This window comes from Corythoichthys intestinalis, chromosome 9 (genome assembly GCF_030265065.1).
Source record: "Corythoichthys intestinalis isolate RoL2023-P3 chromosome 9, ASM3026506v1, whole genome shotgun sequence".
Taxonomy (NCBI): Eukaryota; Metazoa; Chordata; class Actinopteri; order Syngnathiformes; family Syngnathidae; genus Corythoichthys; species Corythoichthys intestinalis.
The window spans coordinates 28,034,422-28,049,343 of NC_080403.1; the positions used below are offsets into that span (position 1 = coordinate 28,034,422).

The following is a 14,922-nucleotide window of genomic DNA, read 5'->3' on the forward strand; positions in this document are numbered from 1 at the left end:
ACTTATATATATATATGTATATATATTTATTTATTTATTTTTTATTTTTTTTATTTTACCCCTTATACTCCATCGTAAATGCAGACCGTCACATTCCGAATGAAATATTTCAAATAGATGTTTGTTATGGTTCTTCTTGGAAAAATAAATGTTAAAAAAATTCTCATTTATACGAAGCAATTTCGCCACGGCACGACGTGGTGGAGCTGTCCGACTCCGATGCAGCCCACCGCTACCACAGCTTTAAAAAATCCTAGGGGAAACCCTGGGTTTGGACATCTATCATTGTCAATAGCAACCAATGACTTAAAGAAAGCGGACCAGAGGGTGGGTCCAATTTCAGCCTTCCAAGTAACGGCCACTGGAGAGGGTGTCCATCCGGAGGTCGAATCTCAGATTCAAGATGAACATGGTGTTTTTTGTCCTGGCCATGGGACAGTGAACCAGCTCTACGCCCCCATCAGTTTCCTTGAGGGTGCATGGGAAGTCACCCAATTGGTCCATATGTGTTTTGTGGACTTAGACAAGGCTTTCGACCGTGTCCCTTAGATGGCCCTGTGTCACTAACACTAGTTACTGAGGGTTCCTCCATGGTTGATGCTGTTTTTGTCCAGCGGCGGCCAGGCTTGAGTGACGAGGAGAGTTGAGACGCCCTGTTTAAAACAAAGCAGCACTGGATTTGGCCAACTCGCCACACAGTTTGATTTTTTTTCAAAGCTATTTCCAATGTGTTATGATATATTTATCAGAATGATGTCATAATTCCTTAAATCAGCCAATAATTATCATTTCACACCTATTTATTTTTGCTTTGGCAGTATGACAATTCAGTATCAACTCCCTCTTGAATTAATTTATAAAAGGAAGGTGTTGCTGTTTTTTTTCTTTTCGTAATTGACTTGCAGGAACCACCTCATTATGAAAGGCAGAGGCTATCAGAAAAGCACCCTGTAAGGAGTACTGCCTGGCGACACTCCGCCCATAACTGCCATATCTTCTACACACAAACAAGACGTGGTATCTTTTAATCAATCTATTAAGGAATGCTGGGGTGGTAATGACAGGCCCGAAGCGCACTGATAAAGTGACCCTTGTGCAGACATGCGAGAATTTTCCTGGTCACAGCGGAGTCCAGATAATGGCCTAGTGAGCACTGAGATGATGACGACGATAATGTTAGCAACCGAGGACCACGAAGCATATCCAATTCCTTCCCTAAATGTCAGCCCCCACCCACCTCATCACCTTCCGTATCACTGTAACAAAAAGGCTTAGAAAGTCGGTTGGTGATACAAGCGCCTGCTTAGAATGGTTTACCAATATGCTTGTCTCATTTATCGCTTGATTTTAGAGCGTCAGATGTGCTGTACATGAATTCACATCCACGCACACTGCACGGAGGTGAAGGAAGAATGCTAAAAAGGGGAGCAAAGCGACAGAGATAGATGGAGAGGGGGAAATGTGTGTTGGGCCAGCAGATACACTAGCTGAAGCACTTGGGAGATTACAATGACTGTTCTGTTTTTTTTTTTTTCTTCCGTGCCAGGAGCGACAGGACCCATTCATTTTTCATGTCAGAAAGTGACAGATTGAAGGCCAAACATCTCTTTTTTCACATGTCTCTTCTGTCTTCTCCCTTTTCTTTCTCCATCTCTTCAGTATTTTGTTAACCCAGGGCTGAAGAGCATTGCAATGACAGGGGTGTGATGCCTCAATGCTGACACTGCATGCTGCCGACAGAGGAGGAAAGTGATGCTCTGTGTCAGATAGCAGACGCCTGTGGTAGTGTTCAGCACTTTTCATCCCAAAAACAACAGATGTTTGCGTGACTATAAACCGACTATTGTGTGGATGACCAGAGGCATCTTGGCAGCAGTCAGGTTGCTTAAACAGACAGTGCCGTACAACATCCTGTAGTTCTCGTAGCAATTGGCTGAATCATTACCTGTTGTTGCTTTGCAGCGAGTATGACATTATTAAGGTAGACTCAACCACAAACAATGTACTCTGCTCCTGGAAAGCTCTGAGAATAAAGCGTTTAACCACAGACTCCAAGTACTGCAGGCTGAATCCAGGGCCACGTTTGTGGGCGTTATATCCTCCCACAAGAAGCATTGTCAGGCATGAGCTTGCTGCTTTATTATTCAGCGGATACAAACAAAACCACATGCAAATAATAACTCAGACAATCAGATTTTCCACACACTCTACACATATCTCTGCAAAGAATTAAACAGCAAGATATAGTCCAGCATTTGGTCTTTTAATTGCTTACACCAAATTTGACCATTTTCACCATCAAACAGTGGTGATAACAAGAGTAGAGCTGTCCCGACTAGTCGACATAGTCGACGTCATCGACGACGTAAATCCGTCGACAAGCACAACATACCGTCGACGGTTAATGAAGGGTTAAAAAAAATATATGCGTGGAAAGTTCAGAATGTCGGACGCTTGGTATGCAAGCGGGGAAAGCGGCACAAAGCCAAAAAATAGCGCACCAGGGAGTCCAAAACATTGACTTATTTTTAAAGAAACAAAGGAGGGTACACTGTTGTGTTCTGTCTCTTCAATGCCAAGCTTGGCTGCACGTCGGCCGTGAATGATAACGACAGGAGTCCATCTAACTAACTAATGACATGTATTATTAAAGTTGCTAAGCCTGTCGCGATATGCAATGAGTCCATTTATCGCATGATAAATAAAAATGAGGGCGGTCATTTTCACGGCTGCATTTTATTGCTGCGCGCGCGTGCGTGCGTCCATTTGTGCGTGCGTGCTAATGGCATATGAGACTCCAGTTCTTTTCTCTCATCCACACGCTGTAGAATTAAAGTTCAGACATACAAAATAAGAAAACACATCTATATTCAACACTATATACTGTACGTTAGCATTGCTACATTGAGGTGAATGGGGAAAAAAGACGACCTACTTTTGCCAGCTATAAAACAGGCAGCCTTCTCCAAAACTTGCAGTTAAAAGGTGACACTTCAAACATGAAAAATCGCTGGTTAACAGCATTTGCAAAAGGAAAAAAATCTATTACTGACACCACATGCAATCACAAAAAGTGCTTTTTTGCGGAGTGTAAAGCTTAAATTAGCGGTTTAGCGAACGTACTTCCGGTGAGCATTTCAAAAATAAAAACATGTCATGTTCGTCATATAAATAACGATTAATCCCACATACTTCAGATTCTACATTAAGAATACCTTTAAAATGACACACTTTATGAAAAGTCTGATTGGCAATGAATAATTATTATAATACATTATAATATAATAATTATAATAATATATAGTACTACAGTATACTATAATATTAATGCTAGGTATTTTTTTAAGAATTGTTTTGAATCATGTTGGAAAGGAGAAGTCAATTGCCACGTTTACATGGAGCCAAATATTCCAATTACAATCGGAATATTTGTTCAAACCAAATAAATGTGTTCCATATAAACACCTCATTCGGAATGAACAGGCCCAAACCAAATGGAATTTCATTCCGATTCACAGGGGTGGAATATTCCTTTTCCCAAACCGATTAGAAGTAAAATTGTATCATGTAAACAGGGAAGCGGAATGGTGTCTGGTTGCGTTCTTTCTGCACATGCTCCGTACTGACGTGGTGACGTCACTTGGTGACGTAAGTAACGTCACTTGCAACATGGCTTCCAAGCACACGCACAGCGCACCCACACAACTTTTTAAATGAACGGCGTATCATTCTGAAGTTTTGTTTCCACTCGAAAAGTTAAAACAGCAGCTGATCTGACGATCGATCTCCATGTTTTGCAACGTGACGCTTTGTTTTGATTAATCTGCGCATGTCAGACGGCAGTTGTCAAACGTCCTTTCGGAATAAAGGCAGACACATGTAAATGCTGGATCGGAATAGATGAAGTGACATGTAAACAGCTGATGTGAAATTTCCATTCGGAATGATTTGAATCGGTATGAATAAAAGTCAGCATGTAAACGTGGCTAGTGTTCTGAATCTGTTTACATTCCATTATTTTGCACAAGTTAATCCTATCAGCATTTGAAGTCATTGTTTATTTGTGATTTATTATTGTTATTTATCTGATTATTTGTACTTCAATAAAGAATTTAAGTGTTCCAAAATGTTTTTGTGAATTGATAAGCGTCAACAAAAATTTCATTTCTAAATTAGTAAAACAAAACAAAAAAATTTAATTATAAGATTAGTCGACTAATCGTAAAAATAGTCGGCTGACTAATCGGGAGAAAATTAGTCGTTTGGGACAGCCCTAAACAAGAGGTCGAACAATATGGGATTTTGAATGAATGAATGCAAAACTTTACAAAGGCCGATGATGATACCAATTAAAAAAAAAAAAAAAAAGTCAGCCGATTGCTGACCTCCAGTCTATGATAATCAATTATGTAGGCCAATATTTAATTCAACCAATATTTAAGGCCGATATAAATTTTTGTGATTTTTGTGATTGTGAAAAGGTAGACGTCGACCAATATGGTTTTTCAGGACCGATATCGATTATTAGTAGTTAGAGGGGCCGATAAACAATTTTTGGAGCCGATATTCATTTGCAGTAAAAATAAAACTGAATAATGCAAACACTGAACTTCATTGAAATGCCTAAAGCATGTTGATTAAATCACACAAATAGAAAATAACAGTTTCAGATGAGCATGAATGTCCTAGACTCAGAAACAGCTTTTATTAAGTTCAACAAAAGGTTAAATAAATTGCTCTCTGACTTTTTTCCGCAGAAAATATATAACCACAAATATAAAAACAAGTCCATACTAATGGACAAACTAATCATAAAAATGACAACTATATAACCCAGATTTAAATTGATTTTTTTCATATCGGCCAGTCTGATAATGATAAACATCAAATTTCAAATTATCCGCACCTTTTATCGGCCCGGCCAATAATTGGTCCATCTCTAATGAATGGCAAATGAAACACCCCCTATATAACATATACAGTATAGTAGTAAGTAAATACATCAATACAACTCCAAACATTTATTAAGCTTTCTACTGAACCGTCAATTACAAAAAAAGAAACATCAGAGCCACAATGCACATCTAACAACCATCCAAATACATTTTTCCACGGTCATATCCACTCAGAACCAGTGTTGTTAATAACGGCGTTACAATATAACGGCGTTACTAACGGCGTTATTTTTTTCAGTAGTGGGTAATCTAATTAATTACTTTTCTCATCTTGTCAACGCCGTTACCGTTGTTCGGAGAACAGTTGTTCGGCCATTCCTTACTACGCGGCGAAACGTCTACACAATGCTCAGGGCGCTTGCGCATGCATTCACACGCATGCACACATCGGTTAGAGGCGGCGATTACTCACTATTTTTTTTTTATTTAGTTATTTAGAACCTTTTCACGGCCTCAAAGATACTTTTTGCATGTATTACCCTCCCATACTTTTAACCATTGTGTTTTTTTGTGTTAGCTTTGAAGCAGTTGACCACATTAGTCAGGTAGCGTGTTTAAACCGTCCTTATTTGATATAACTACATTTAAGTATTTTCTGCAGGCATTTTTTTGTACCTTATTCCTGTATGCATCTAAACAAAACAAGTTTAGAGTGCACGGTAGTACTTTAGGTGTCAAATTCGACTAATGTAGGCCGTTTCGCCGATGTAGCATATTTTGGCAGAACACCGTTACTGAGGACGGAAAGGCATGCGTTACTATGCGTTACTATATTGGTCGAAAAGTCTGAGGGAGACGGACTCACCGAGACGACAGAGCAGAGCAGGAGCGGGGAGGAGGCAAGAAAGTTGTGACGCCGAGCAAACGCGATGCTAGGTAGCTCCAATAATACATGTTGTAGCCGATAGCCGGACAAACTACGCCCGCATGTTATGGTAGATATGGTAGACATGGTAGATATCACATGTATTGTATATAGATATAACTAGATGCAAATGACAGCCGCCATCTTAAAGCAGTAGGCTTTTTAGGACGGCTCTGTTGTAGAGAACCTTCCTCGCGAACCTAAGTAACTTTTTATCTAAAATACTTCTAAATCGGCAAAATCTTGACTTGAATCTATCTTTAAATGATGAAACAGTTTTAAAACTTTCATATGTCGAAAGTAGAGAGAAGGGAACTAATGCAATAATGGGAGCAATTTTAACAACTTTTAACAGTTGATTCAGGGTAAAGGGTAAATTAGGGTAAAGAATTGGGCTCGGGCCAATTGTACCAAAAACCTCCACAAAAAACTTCACATAGTGTGGCCAATGTTTTTTTTTTTTTTTTTTTTTTTTTTTTTTTTTTTTTTTTTTTTTGAGGGAAAAAAAAAAAAAGTAATTATCACCAATTACTTTGCCAAGTAACTGATTACTCTTACATTCAGGTAATTGAGTTAGTAACGCAATTACTTTTTGGGAGAAGTAATTTGTAACTATAATTAATTACTTTTTTTCAGTAAGATTAACAACACTGCTCAGAACCAGTAAAGCCATGCCTACAAAATATAATTATTGCATTTTTAGTTTCTTTATTTTACTTCTCTTATCGATAAAAATGCACATTTCCTTATATATAATAGATGGGCTAGGAAGTGAAGGGAACTCCATTGCCATTCTTGATTTGGGTAACCAAAGAGAATTAGCGTGCAAAATATATTTTTGCTGCCACTTAATAGATCAATAGCATGAAGTGAAATAATATCATTGAGAAGCAAAGTATAATGGCAAAACATTGTCTTTCTTTGAGTCTATCTTCATGTCTTTAGTAGCGAGTCATCTACTGCAGTCTTTTTCAACCGGTGTGCCGCGGCACACTAGTCTGGCATTTTTTTTTTTTTTTTTACATTGTCGGGCGGAGTTGCAGTAGGAAAGAAGGAGTACCGGTAGGTAGAAAGTTGTCCGTTGTGTGCAGATGAGAGAGGTATTGCCCGTGTCGCGTTCAATAACTGCTTGGATTTCTAGCTATCAGCCACCTTGCTGTCCACGACAATGGACCGCAGCAAGTCTGCTGTACATCATTTGATTGGACTTGTCAAGTGTCGATATACACAAAAGTGTCCTTTCCATTTTATCCCTATGTGATGACCGTCAATCCTCCCGCTGTGTTTTATTCCAACACATTGCTGAGGACAGCAAGGTGGCTGATGCCTAGAAAGCTGAGCAGTTCTTGAACACGACACGAGCCAATAGCAGCATGGTGCCAAACAAGCTCAAACGTCATCTCCAAACGAAACACCCGTCGCTTCAAACTATGGACTATTTTGTTCCCCTTGTGAAAACACAGAGAAATGAGCAACTTATTTTGAGAAAAAACTACAAAGTTAAATGAGAAAGCCCTCAAAGCCAGTTAGCTTGCTGCTGAAATTGTTGCTAAATCCAAAAAGTCCCACACTGTGGCAGGGCCATTAATACTACCTATCTGCAAAGCCATTGTCAGCTAGATGCTCGGCCCTGATGTGGTTAAAGACATTGCTAAAGTCCCCCTGCCTGATAATTCTGAGCTTTTGAAGCCTAACTGCCATAACAAATAAAACCAGAGACTGAGATTTGTTGAAGAAGATTCCTGCGACGATATCAACTTTGTATTCATCTAAACAGAAGAACTTACAATACGTTGCACACTGAGTAAGTATACTGTAAATACAGATAAATTATTTTATAATTATAATATACTGTACAAAAGTAATTTTGGAACATATTTGGTTTGTGGTGTGCCGCGAGATTTTTTCCAATGTAAAAACGTGCAGTGACTCAGGAAAAGGTTGAAAAACACTGATCTACTATATATGGATGACCACTTGAAGAGCAACATAGATATCGACAGCCCTTCATATTATCTACTGTACATGGTTTTACAGATGAAACACTTTATCAGCTTGTATTTTACATTGAAAAAAAGGGTTTTGCACTTTTGTTTTAAATAGTAAATACATATTATTCTACCTTGTGGGTAAGGACCTGTATTAATAGAAATGTTTATAGGCAGGAGTTAAGGAGAGCAACACTGAGAGCATGCTGATGATGATGCCCAGCAGGAGAGAAGCACACTCATCTCAGTTTCCATCATGTACGAGTCATTCAACACAAACCAGCAACTGTGGTTCACCCACAGAAAATATGACAGCAAGTGGTCAAGTTCAGAAGGGGGCAATAAATGAAATATAGAGCCGGAGAAAATAATATAATGTGAAAAACAGAATCCCAGGAGAAGATCATATCAATGTATACAGTCCAATTGGATTTGTGAATGATTGCTCAATGCACAGCACATTTCAAGGAACATCTAAGAATTTAATTTTCTTCAGAACAATCCACAATACTTCTTAAGGTACCGATAAATGATTTGTCAGTACCCATTTGGTAACTGATTTGAGGCAGTCATGCGATGAAAAATGATATTGAGACCAAAAAAGGTAGAAATAGATTCATCCATCCATCCATCCATCATCTACCGCTTAATCCGAGGTCGGGTTGAGGGACAGCATCACTAATCTATAATATTACTAATCATTAGAGAAAATGTATACAAGTAAAAACAACCAATTTAATTTACTCCATGTTTATGGTGGCACAATTTCACTGATTGCCTTAAAAAGGCTTTGATTTAATTCATAATATACTACAACAGTAAGTGTTGTTATTGCAGTTAATGCAATTATTGCAATGGATGACTTTATTAATATTTACATTTTTTTTTTTTTAATCATCTTTTTACACATAGTATTGAAAACACATTTAAATATAAATTTTGCCAACAACAAATGAATAGATCGCTGCCAGCCACTGCGAGTTCAAATGGATTGGAAATCTACTGCGGTCAATGGCAGTCAGAGTTAATGTTATAGATTAATTCAACCAAAGGCTCACTTACTCTTACTTGAATGCTGTGAATATGATGTGTTTGCTTGTATGGGTTTATATGTAGAGTATAGAACACAGGTGCCAATCTGGGTATGCTGAAAATTAGGATAAAAAACTATGACTAACTAGTGTTGTTGAAATCTGTCATATCTACAAACTGCTACAGGGTACCATAAATTTTCACATGACAGCAAGGCTTAAGGATGGGATATGGAGCTGCCAAGGATCCACAGTGTATAATCAAAGGCCCATGAGTCAATAATTCACTCCTGGGGTGACTACAGAAAGACTTTTTCTCAGTTTAAGAGGTTTTTTTTGGGAGGGTGCTTAAATCAATACTTGACAAGCACAAGAAAATCTTATGATGTTAAGGCTTACATTTTCAATTTTTCATTTTCTACGCATCAGATAATTTCCGCTGCGTTTCGGAGAGCATTAAAAATAACATTCAATAATTCAAGCTCACATCACATCCCTCTCACAGAAGCATTATATGTACGCTTAATATCTTGTGAGATAAATTTTCTTCCATCAATATGCCTAGTTGAGAATTTATATTTCATTCCATGACTGTATTTTCAATTGATTGGGACTAATTCAGTCAAACCCTGTTGTATGTTCTGTGAGATTATATTTGCGAATAAAAATGATGGTATCTGATATTTAACATGACATGCTTAAAATGCTTATAGTTTCCATGAATAAAATGAATAAGCACATGAAGTCAAGGTTATCACAAAGATATATCAATACGCTGTATGTGGCTAGAGATAGATCATGTTGTCGTTGTTTTTATTTAAAATGCAAAAAGTCAACCATGAAAATTCAAATACCGTGTACCTTGAGCAAAGATTTGCTGTGGGTAAAAAATGCACAAACGCTTTTTAACATGAATATATCAATTGGACGGCGCTATCATGAAACAGCATTGGAACCGATTTGTTATATAATAGTCGGAGAAAATAAAGTTGACAACGTCACTTTGTATTACAAATATGACGCAAACTGTTTCTTGGGTACAGCTTATGCATCTAACAAAGCGAACAAACAAACAAAAAAATACTTTTGCTCGCCTGACAGACAATTTTGAACAGCGACTGTATTTGTTGGTTTGGTGCGTCTGAGTGGCGCGGGGGTTTCTCATTCGGGATGGATACAGCTTTTTGCACCTCCTGATTGTATCACTCTTCTTAAGACAATACCATTAATTTGCCAAATGTCCTTCAATGTCTTTTTTTTTTTTTTTTTTTTTAAACGGGAAATTAGAGGATGGTGAATCATAAGCATTGTAAGAAAATCCCATTGAGTTCTGCCTCGAATTAAAAAGAGGGTTTTCAATCAGGTCACCCAGCTGTGTGCAAGCGATTCACCTGGTGTTCCTTGGATCATTTGAATGTTCCATCACTAGTGCCGATAAAGCGCGAAGAAGGAAATTGCAATACTTATCGGCATACTACTTGAAGGACTAATCAGTGGCAGGCGCTTCTATCCACAACAACAGTTTAACGTTATGTCATAAAATTGCAGACAAGAAATGCCTCTATATGCAAAATGGTTCAACTTACCGGGATGACACTCGGCCCATAACAAAACGGAGGAGGGGACGACCACTGACAAAATCCAGCAGCAGTACAAACACGTTTGCAGTAATCTCCACATTGTAAAATGGTGCAAGTCCACGAACAAACAATAAGCCACAAGTGTTGAGTTTTTCTTCTTTTGGCGCTTCAATTAGCGACACCACCGCTGCGTAAAGAGCAGTGTCTCGAGACGCAAGTCTTCACCGAGGAGGAATAAATGTTGCTAAAGGTCCAGGTAAGAGTCCTCGTGTCCCAGCATCTCCCCGATATTCTTAAACATGTGCATAGCACCCAGAGACAGTGTGGTGTTAGTGCATTTGATCCATGCACAAGAGGAGACTGCAGCGTTGTTCCACTTAGCCCTTGCAGACGACTAAAGATTCGGCACTCACGCAGCTCGCCGAGCAGTCACAAAGAGGAAAGTAACAGCCCCTATTTGAGGATGAGGCGCTGCAAGGTGCATCCATCAGTCCAGGAAGTCGCATGTAAACCCAAGTATGACAGTGACTTTAAAACAGTCTAGTGGGTGGGTGGGGTGGGGTTTTGGGGTAAGTGGAGAGAAATATGGGGAGATAAGAATGAAGCGGGGCCATTCCGCTGGATCCTAGCGCCGACACGAGGTAACTCGCGCGCACAGACACGAGCGCACGCACGGACTCACGCATACACAAGGGGCATTTCAAGACATAAGGGGGAATTTCTATCTCTGGGCCCGGTAAAAAAAAAACAATAATCATGAAATGGCTAACATGAAAATGTTTTAGTCTCAAAATTGGTAGGGACAATATAGCAGCATAACTTGCATGCACACTTTTTGCTAGGGACCGGGACATTAAAGTGCCTATGACAGGATTTTAAAAAAATGTCCTAAATAGCAGTGGCGCCACCAGGGGGTCGCCAGGGGTGGCCACGGCCACCCCTATAAATTTGTTGGCCACCCCACTGGCCACCCCGCTTGCCAGTATATCGTTAGATTGTTGGTACACAATACACCAAAGTATATCAGTAGCCGTGTCCTTCTCATATTATCTTTGATTTTATTTGCACCTGCACCTTTCTGTCATCTGGTGGCGATTGTAAATAGGAAATTAATTAAAGCATAACTGTTCTACTCAATGCTTTCTGGCTGACGCAATCCTTAAGCGAGAGAGACGGAAAAGGCGAGCAAGAGGTCGATGGTAGCAAACTTTTTTGCTTTTTTTTGTTGTTGTTCAAACTCCTAAGAAGACTGCATTAAGGGTGCATTAACAAGTTTGGAGAAGAACCTTTTAGCTCTTTGTGGATGTGAGCCCAAGAGGTTTGTGTACTTTCTTTATTTAATTTGCAATTATCTCTCATACCTGTCAAGTTGTACGGTTTCGGCGTAATTTGTACAAGTGAGCACCAATTTTTAAATGTGTACGCCGTACGTTCAAAATCTGTAGGTTTTTCGTGCATTACTTTTTTTTTTTTCTCCGTTTGGATTTTGTCACCGTTTCTGCAGCGAGACAATGTGCGTCCACGTTACTACGTTGGTTGAATGACTCGAGAAAAGTCAGAGACACTGAGAGAGAAGAGTGTTTTGACGCTGTAGCAAAGGCGATGCTAGGCTAGGTGGCTCCAATATTTCCTGGCTGTAGCCGACAGCCTACAAGCTACACCTAGATATCAAATGCTTATAGAACTATATGCAAAATGATGGACGGCAGCGTTAATAAACAGCCGCCATTTTGAAGCAGTAGACTTCTCAGAAAGCCTCTGTTGTAGTGAACCTTCCTAGCAAAATTAAGTCACTTTAATACTCCTAAATTGGCAAAATCTTGACTTGAATCGATCTTTAAATGATGAAACAGTTTGAAAACTTTAACATGTCGAAAGTAGACAGAAGGGAACTAATACAAAAACGGTAGCAATTTTAACAACTTTAACAGTTGATTCACAACATTAAATGGTTTCCAAACATAGCAAAGGTTACTATGTTTTTTTTTTTTGTTTGTTTTTTAATGAAAAAAAAACATGAAAGGTAACACCAGTTACTTTGCCGAGTAACTAATTATTCTTACCTTCAGGTAACTGAGTTACCTGACCTGAGTTACTCAATTACTTTTTGGGAGAAGTAATTTGTAACTAATTAATTACTTTTTAAAAGCAAGATTACCAACACCGGTCATATAGATGAAGTCTGCAGAATGAAAAGTCACGAAAGCTGAGATTTCATTCTGCCAATTTGTTGCCGAACACAATTTGCGTGCAACTATTGCTAATCACTTCTCAGAATTAGCAAAAGAAATGTTCCCTGACTCGAAGATTGCATCGGTAAGTTAATTTTATCACGTGACCTTTTTAATTTATAATTGGACACACTAACAAACTACCTTCAAGTCAACCTGAATCGCGAGCTGAAGTGCCATGAAGTGCAGCCATCAAGACATGATTGAAATTACCAAAAGTGCCACATAAAATTATAACAAAAGTCACTGTTAAATTTTAGTAGACATGATATTGCTGATGATATTGATTGTTCTTTGATTGAACCAGGTTATATGTTACAATATTGTAAATAAATTCCTATTATTTTAAAAATTGAGTTTTATTATTGTTTCATATTGCATGCTATATAGAACGTTGTAAGATTAGTCACCAATTTGTAAGGGCATACGTCACTATTTGTAAGATTGCCAACGGCCTCGGGTTGACAGGTATGATCTCTGTATTTTTTCTTAAGTGTATTTTTCGTTATGTATGCGTTTGACCAGTTCTCATGGGTTGCCAAGGCTTGTCAAGAGTTATCAAGAGCGAATTAAACCCTGATTTTTAATCAAACTTCGTGTCGTGCTCGTGGCAAGATCCGGAGGGACCTTCATAATGAAAACCTGAAAATTAGGGCTTTTACTTTTGGTGTGCCACCCCAAGATTTTAAGTGGCCCCATCTGGCCAGCCTTATGAAAAATTTCTCGAGGCGCCACTGCTAAATAGCAATATTAAGTGAATTAGAATCATATTTTGAGATGATTCGACTACATACAACAATTTGGCAAAGCGCAGATGACGAGAAATTAAGCCTGAGTTATGCTCCCGCATTGCGGTGACGGCACAGCGACTACTGCGTCATTTGACATTCGATGGTTCTCCAGCCAGGTGACGCGTTGCTCTGTAATTCACCGCCAAGCAACTAGAGGAGTGTGGGTGTGGCGTTATGTTTGTACGGTTTCGGGGCATGCTTGTTGACTGCCTCTTGTCTAGTTTAATGCAGAAAAAATAAACAATGCAAGATGGAACGCTTAAATGTGGATCTTCAGCTCATCAACATTGAACAAATGTTGATCATAGAAATGTTGAGGCGCAGGCGACGCAGAAGACGGTTTCGAGGCGGTCTGTCTAACTTTTGATGCCGCATAGAGTTCTAGTCTCGGGTAGAAACCAGCTAGCTGTAGCGGCTAGCTTCAAACTGGCGTCGAGCACTGCGTCCAGCGTTTTGTCCGAGGTCTGCAAAGCCCTCCAGCCCGATTTGTTTGCCGTGTCCTACAACGAGCCAGTGGGAAGCCATAGCAGATTTCTGGCGTCTATGGAATTTCCTAAACTGTGTTGGAAGCATTGATTTTAACATTATCATAAAAGCACTGTGGCATTCTGAATCAGTGATGATGTATTGTGTGTGAACTGTTTGTTGCTCAAAATTAAACATCAAAACAACTCTTTTGACACCAAACCTGTGCTTTATTCTCCATATACTTGAAGTGTGACACGTAAACAAGTCCCAGACTCACAGCAAACATATGTACACAATAAATGATGAAGTGCACCGACCAAAAATACGACATTAAGTGATAAAAAGCTGGCAGTTTTTGGCCAACTGGGTCACCGCTTCATGTGGCCATTCGATTTCGAACACACACATACTGTACTTGTCTTGGTGGTTCTTCCATTTTTTTTTTTTTTTATTCAATTGGTGGCTGACCTCCAGCCCCGTATTTTTAGCAATCTCCTCCCATGAATTGCTTGCCATTTTGCAATCTTCATTATGTCTTGACGAGACATTGTAGAAGTTGTCGTACTTGCTCTTGCTCTTCGTTGATACTCTCGTTGGCTTGGTCCATTTTTGCACTTGAAAAAATAATGTTTGAGAATGGTGGTGATTTCGCGCTGAACCGAAAACAAGTCTGAGTGGACCAATCATAGTCCATTTCCACCACGTCACACGCGTTGACGCGACGCGAAGTCAGGAAAAAAAAGAAGGACCCAGAAAGGCTACAGCGCAGGGTCGTAAATCGGGTCTTCCTTGACGGCGCAGGTCTGATACGGAAGCATAACTCGGTCTTAAGTCTTTTAATCTGGCGTTTAGCCCTTGCCTGTCATTATAGCGCTCAAGCATGTCCAACAGGAGGATGACGTCGGCAGGGTCATGGTTTCATCTGATTTAGAATTCAGCCCATTGAGGGGGAATTATTCAGAACGAGAAAATGCGACGAAGAGAGACACAAAATGTCATTGTTTCAGTCTCTC

At 39.3% G+C, this 14,922-nt stretch overlaps 1 protein-coding gene across 2 annotated transcripts in view; it reads right to left on the reverse strand.

The window, feature by feature from the left end:
* LOC130921740 (receptor-type tyrosine-protein phosphatase gamma-like) overlaps nt 1–10,953 on the reverse strand; it is a 346,401-nt gene extending 335,448 nt beyond the window's left edge. For both annotated transcript variants that reach the window (XM_057845976.1, XM_057845977.1), the window contains exon 1: nt 10,426–10,953. In XM_057845976.1, coding sequence (XP_057701959.1) covers nt 10,426–10,519 — 94 coding nt within the window. In that variant the 5' untranslated portion in view covers nt 10,520–10,953. The remainder of the gene's footprint in view (nt 1–10,425) is intronic.
* Between the last annotated feature and the right edge of the window lie 3,969 nt (nt 10,954–14,922).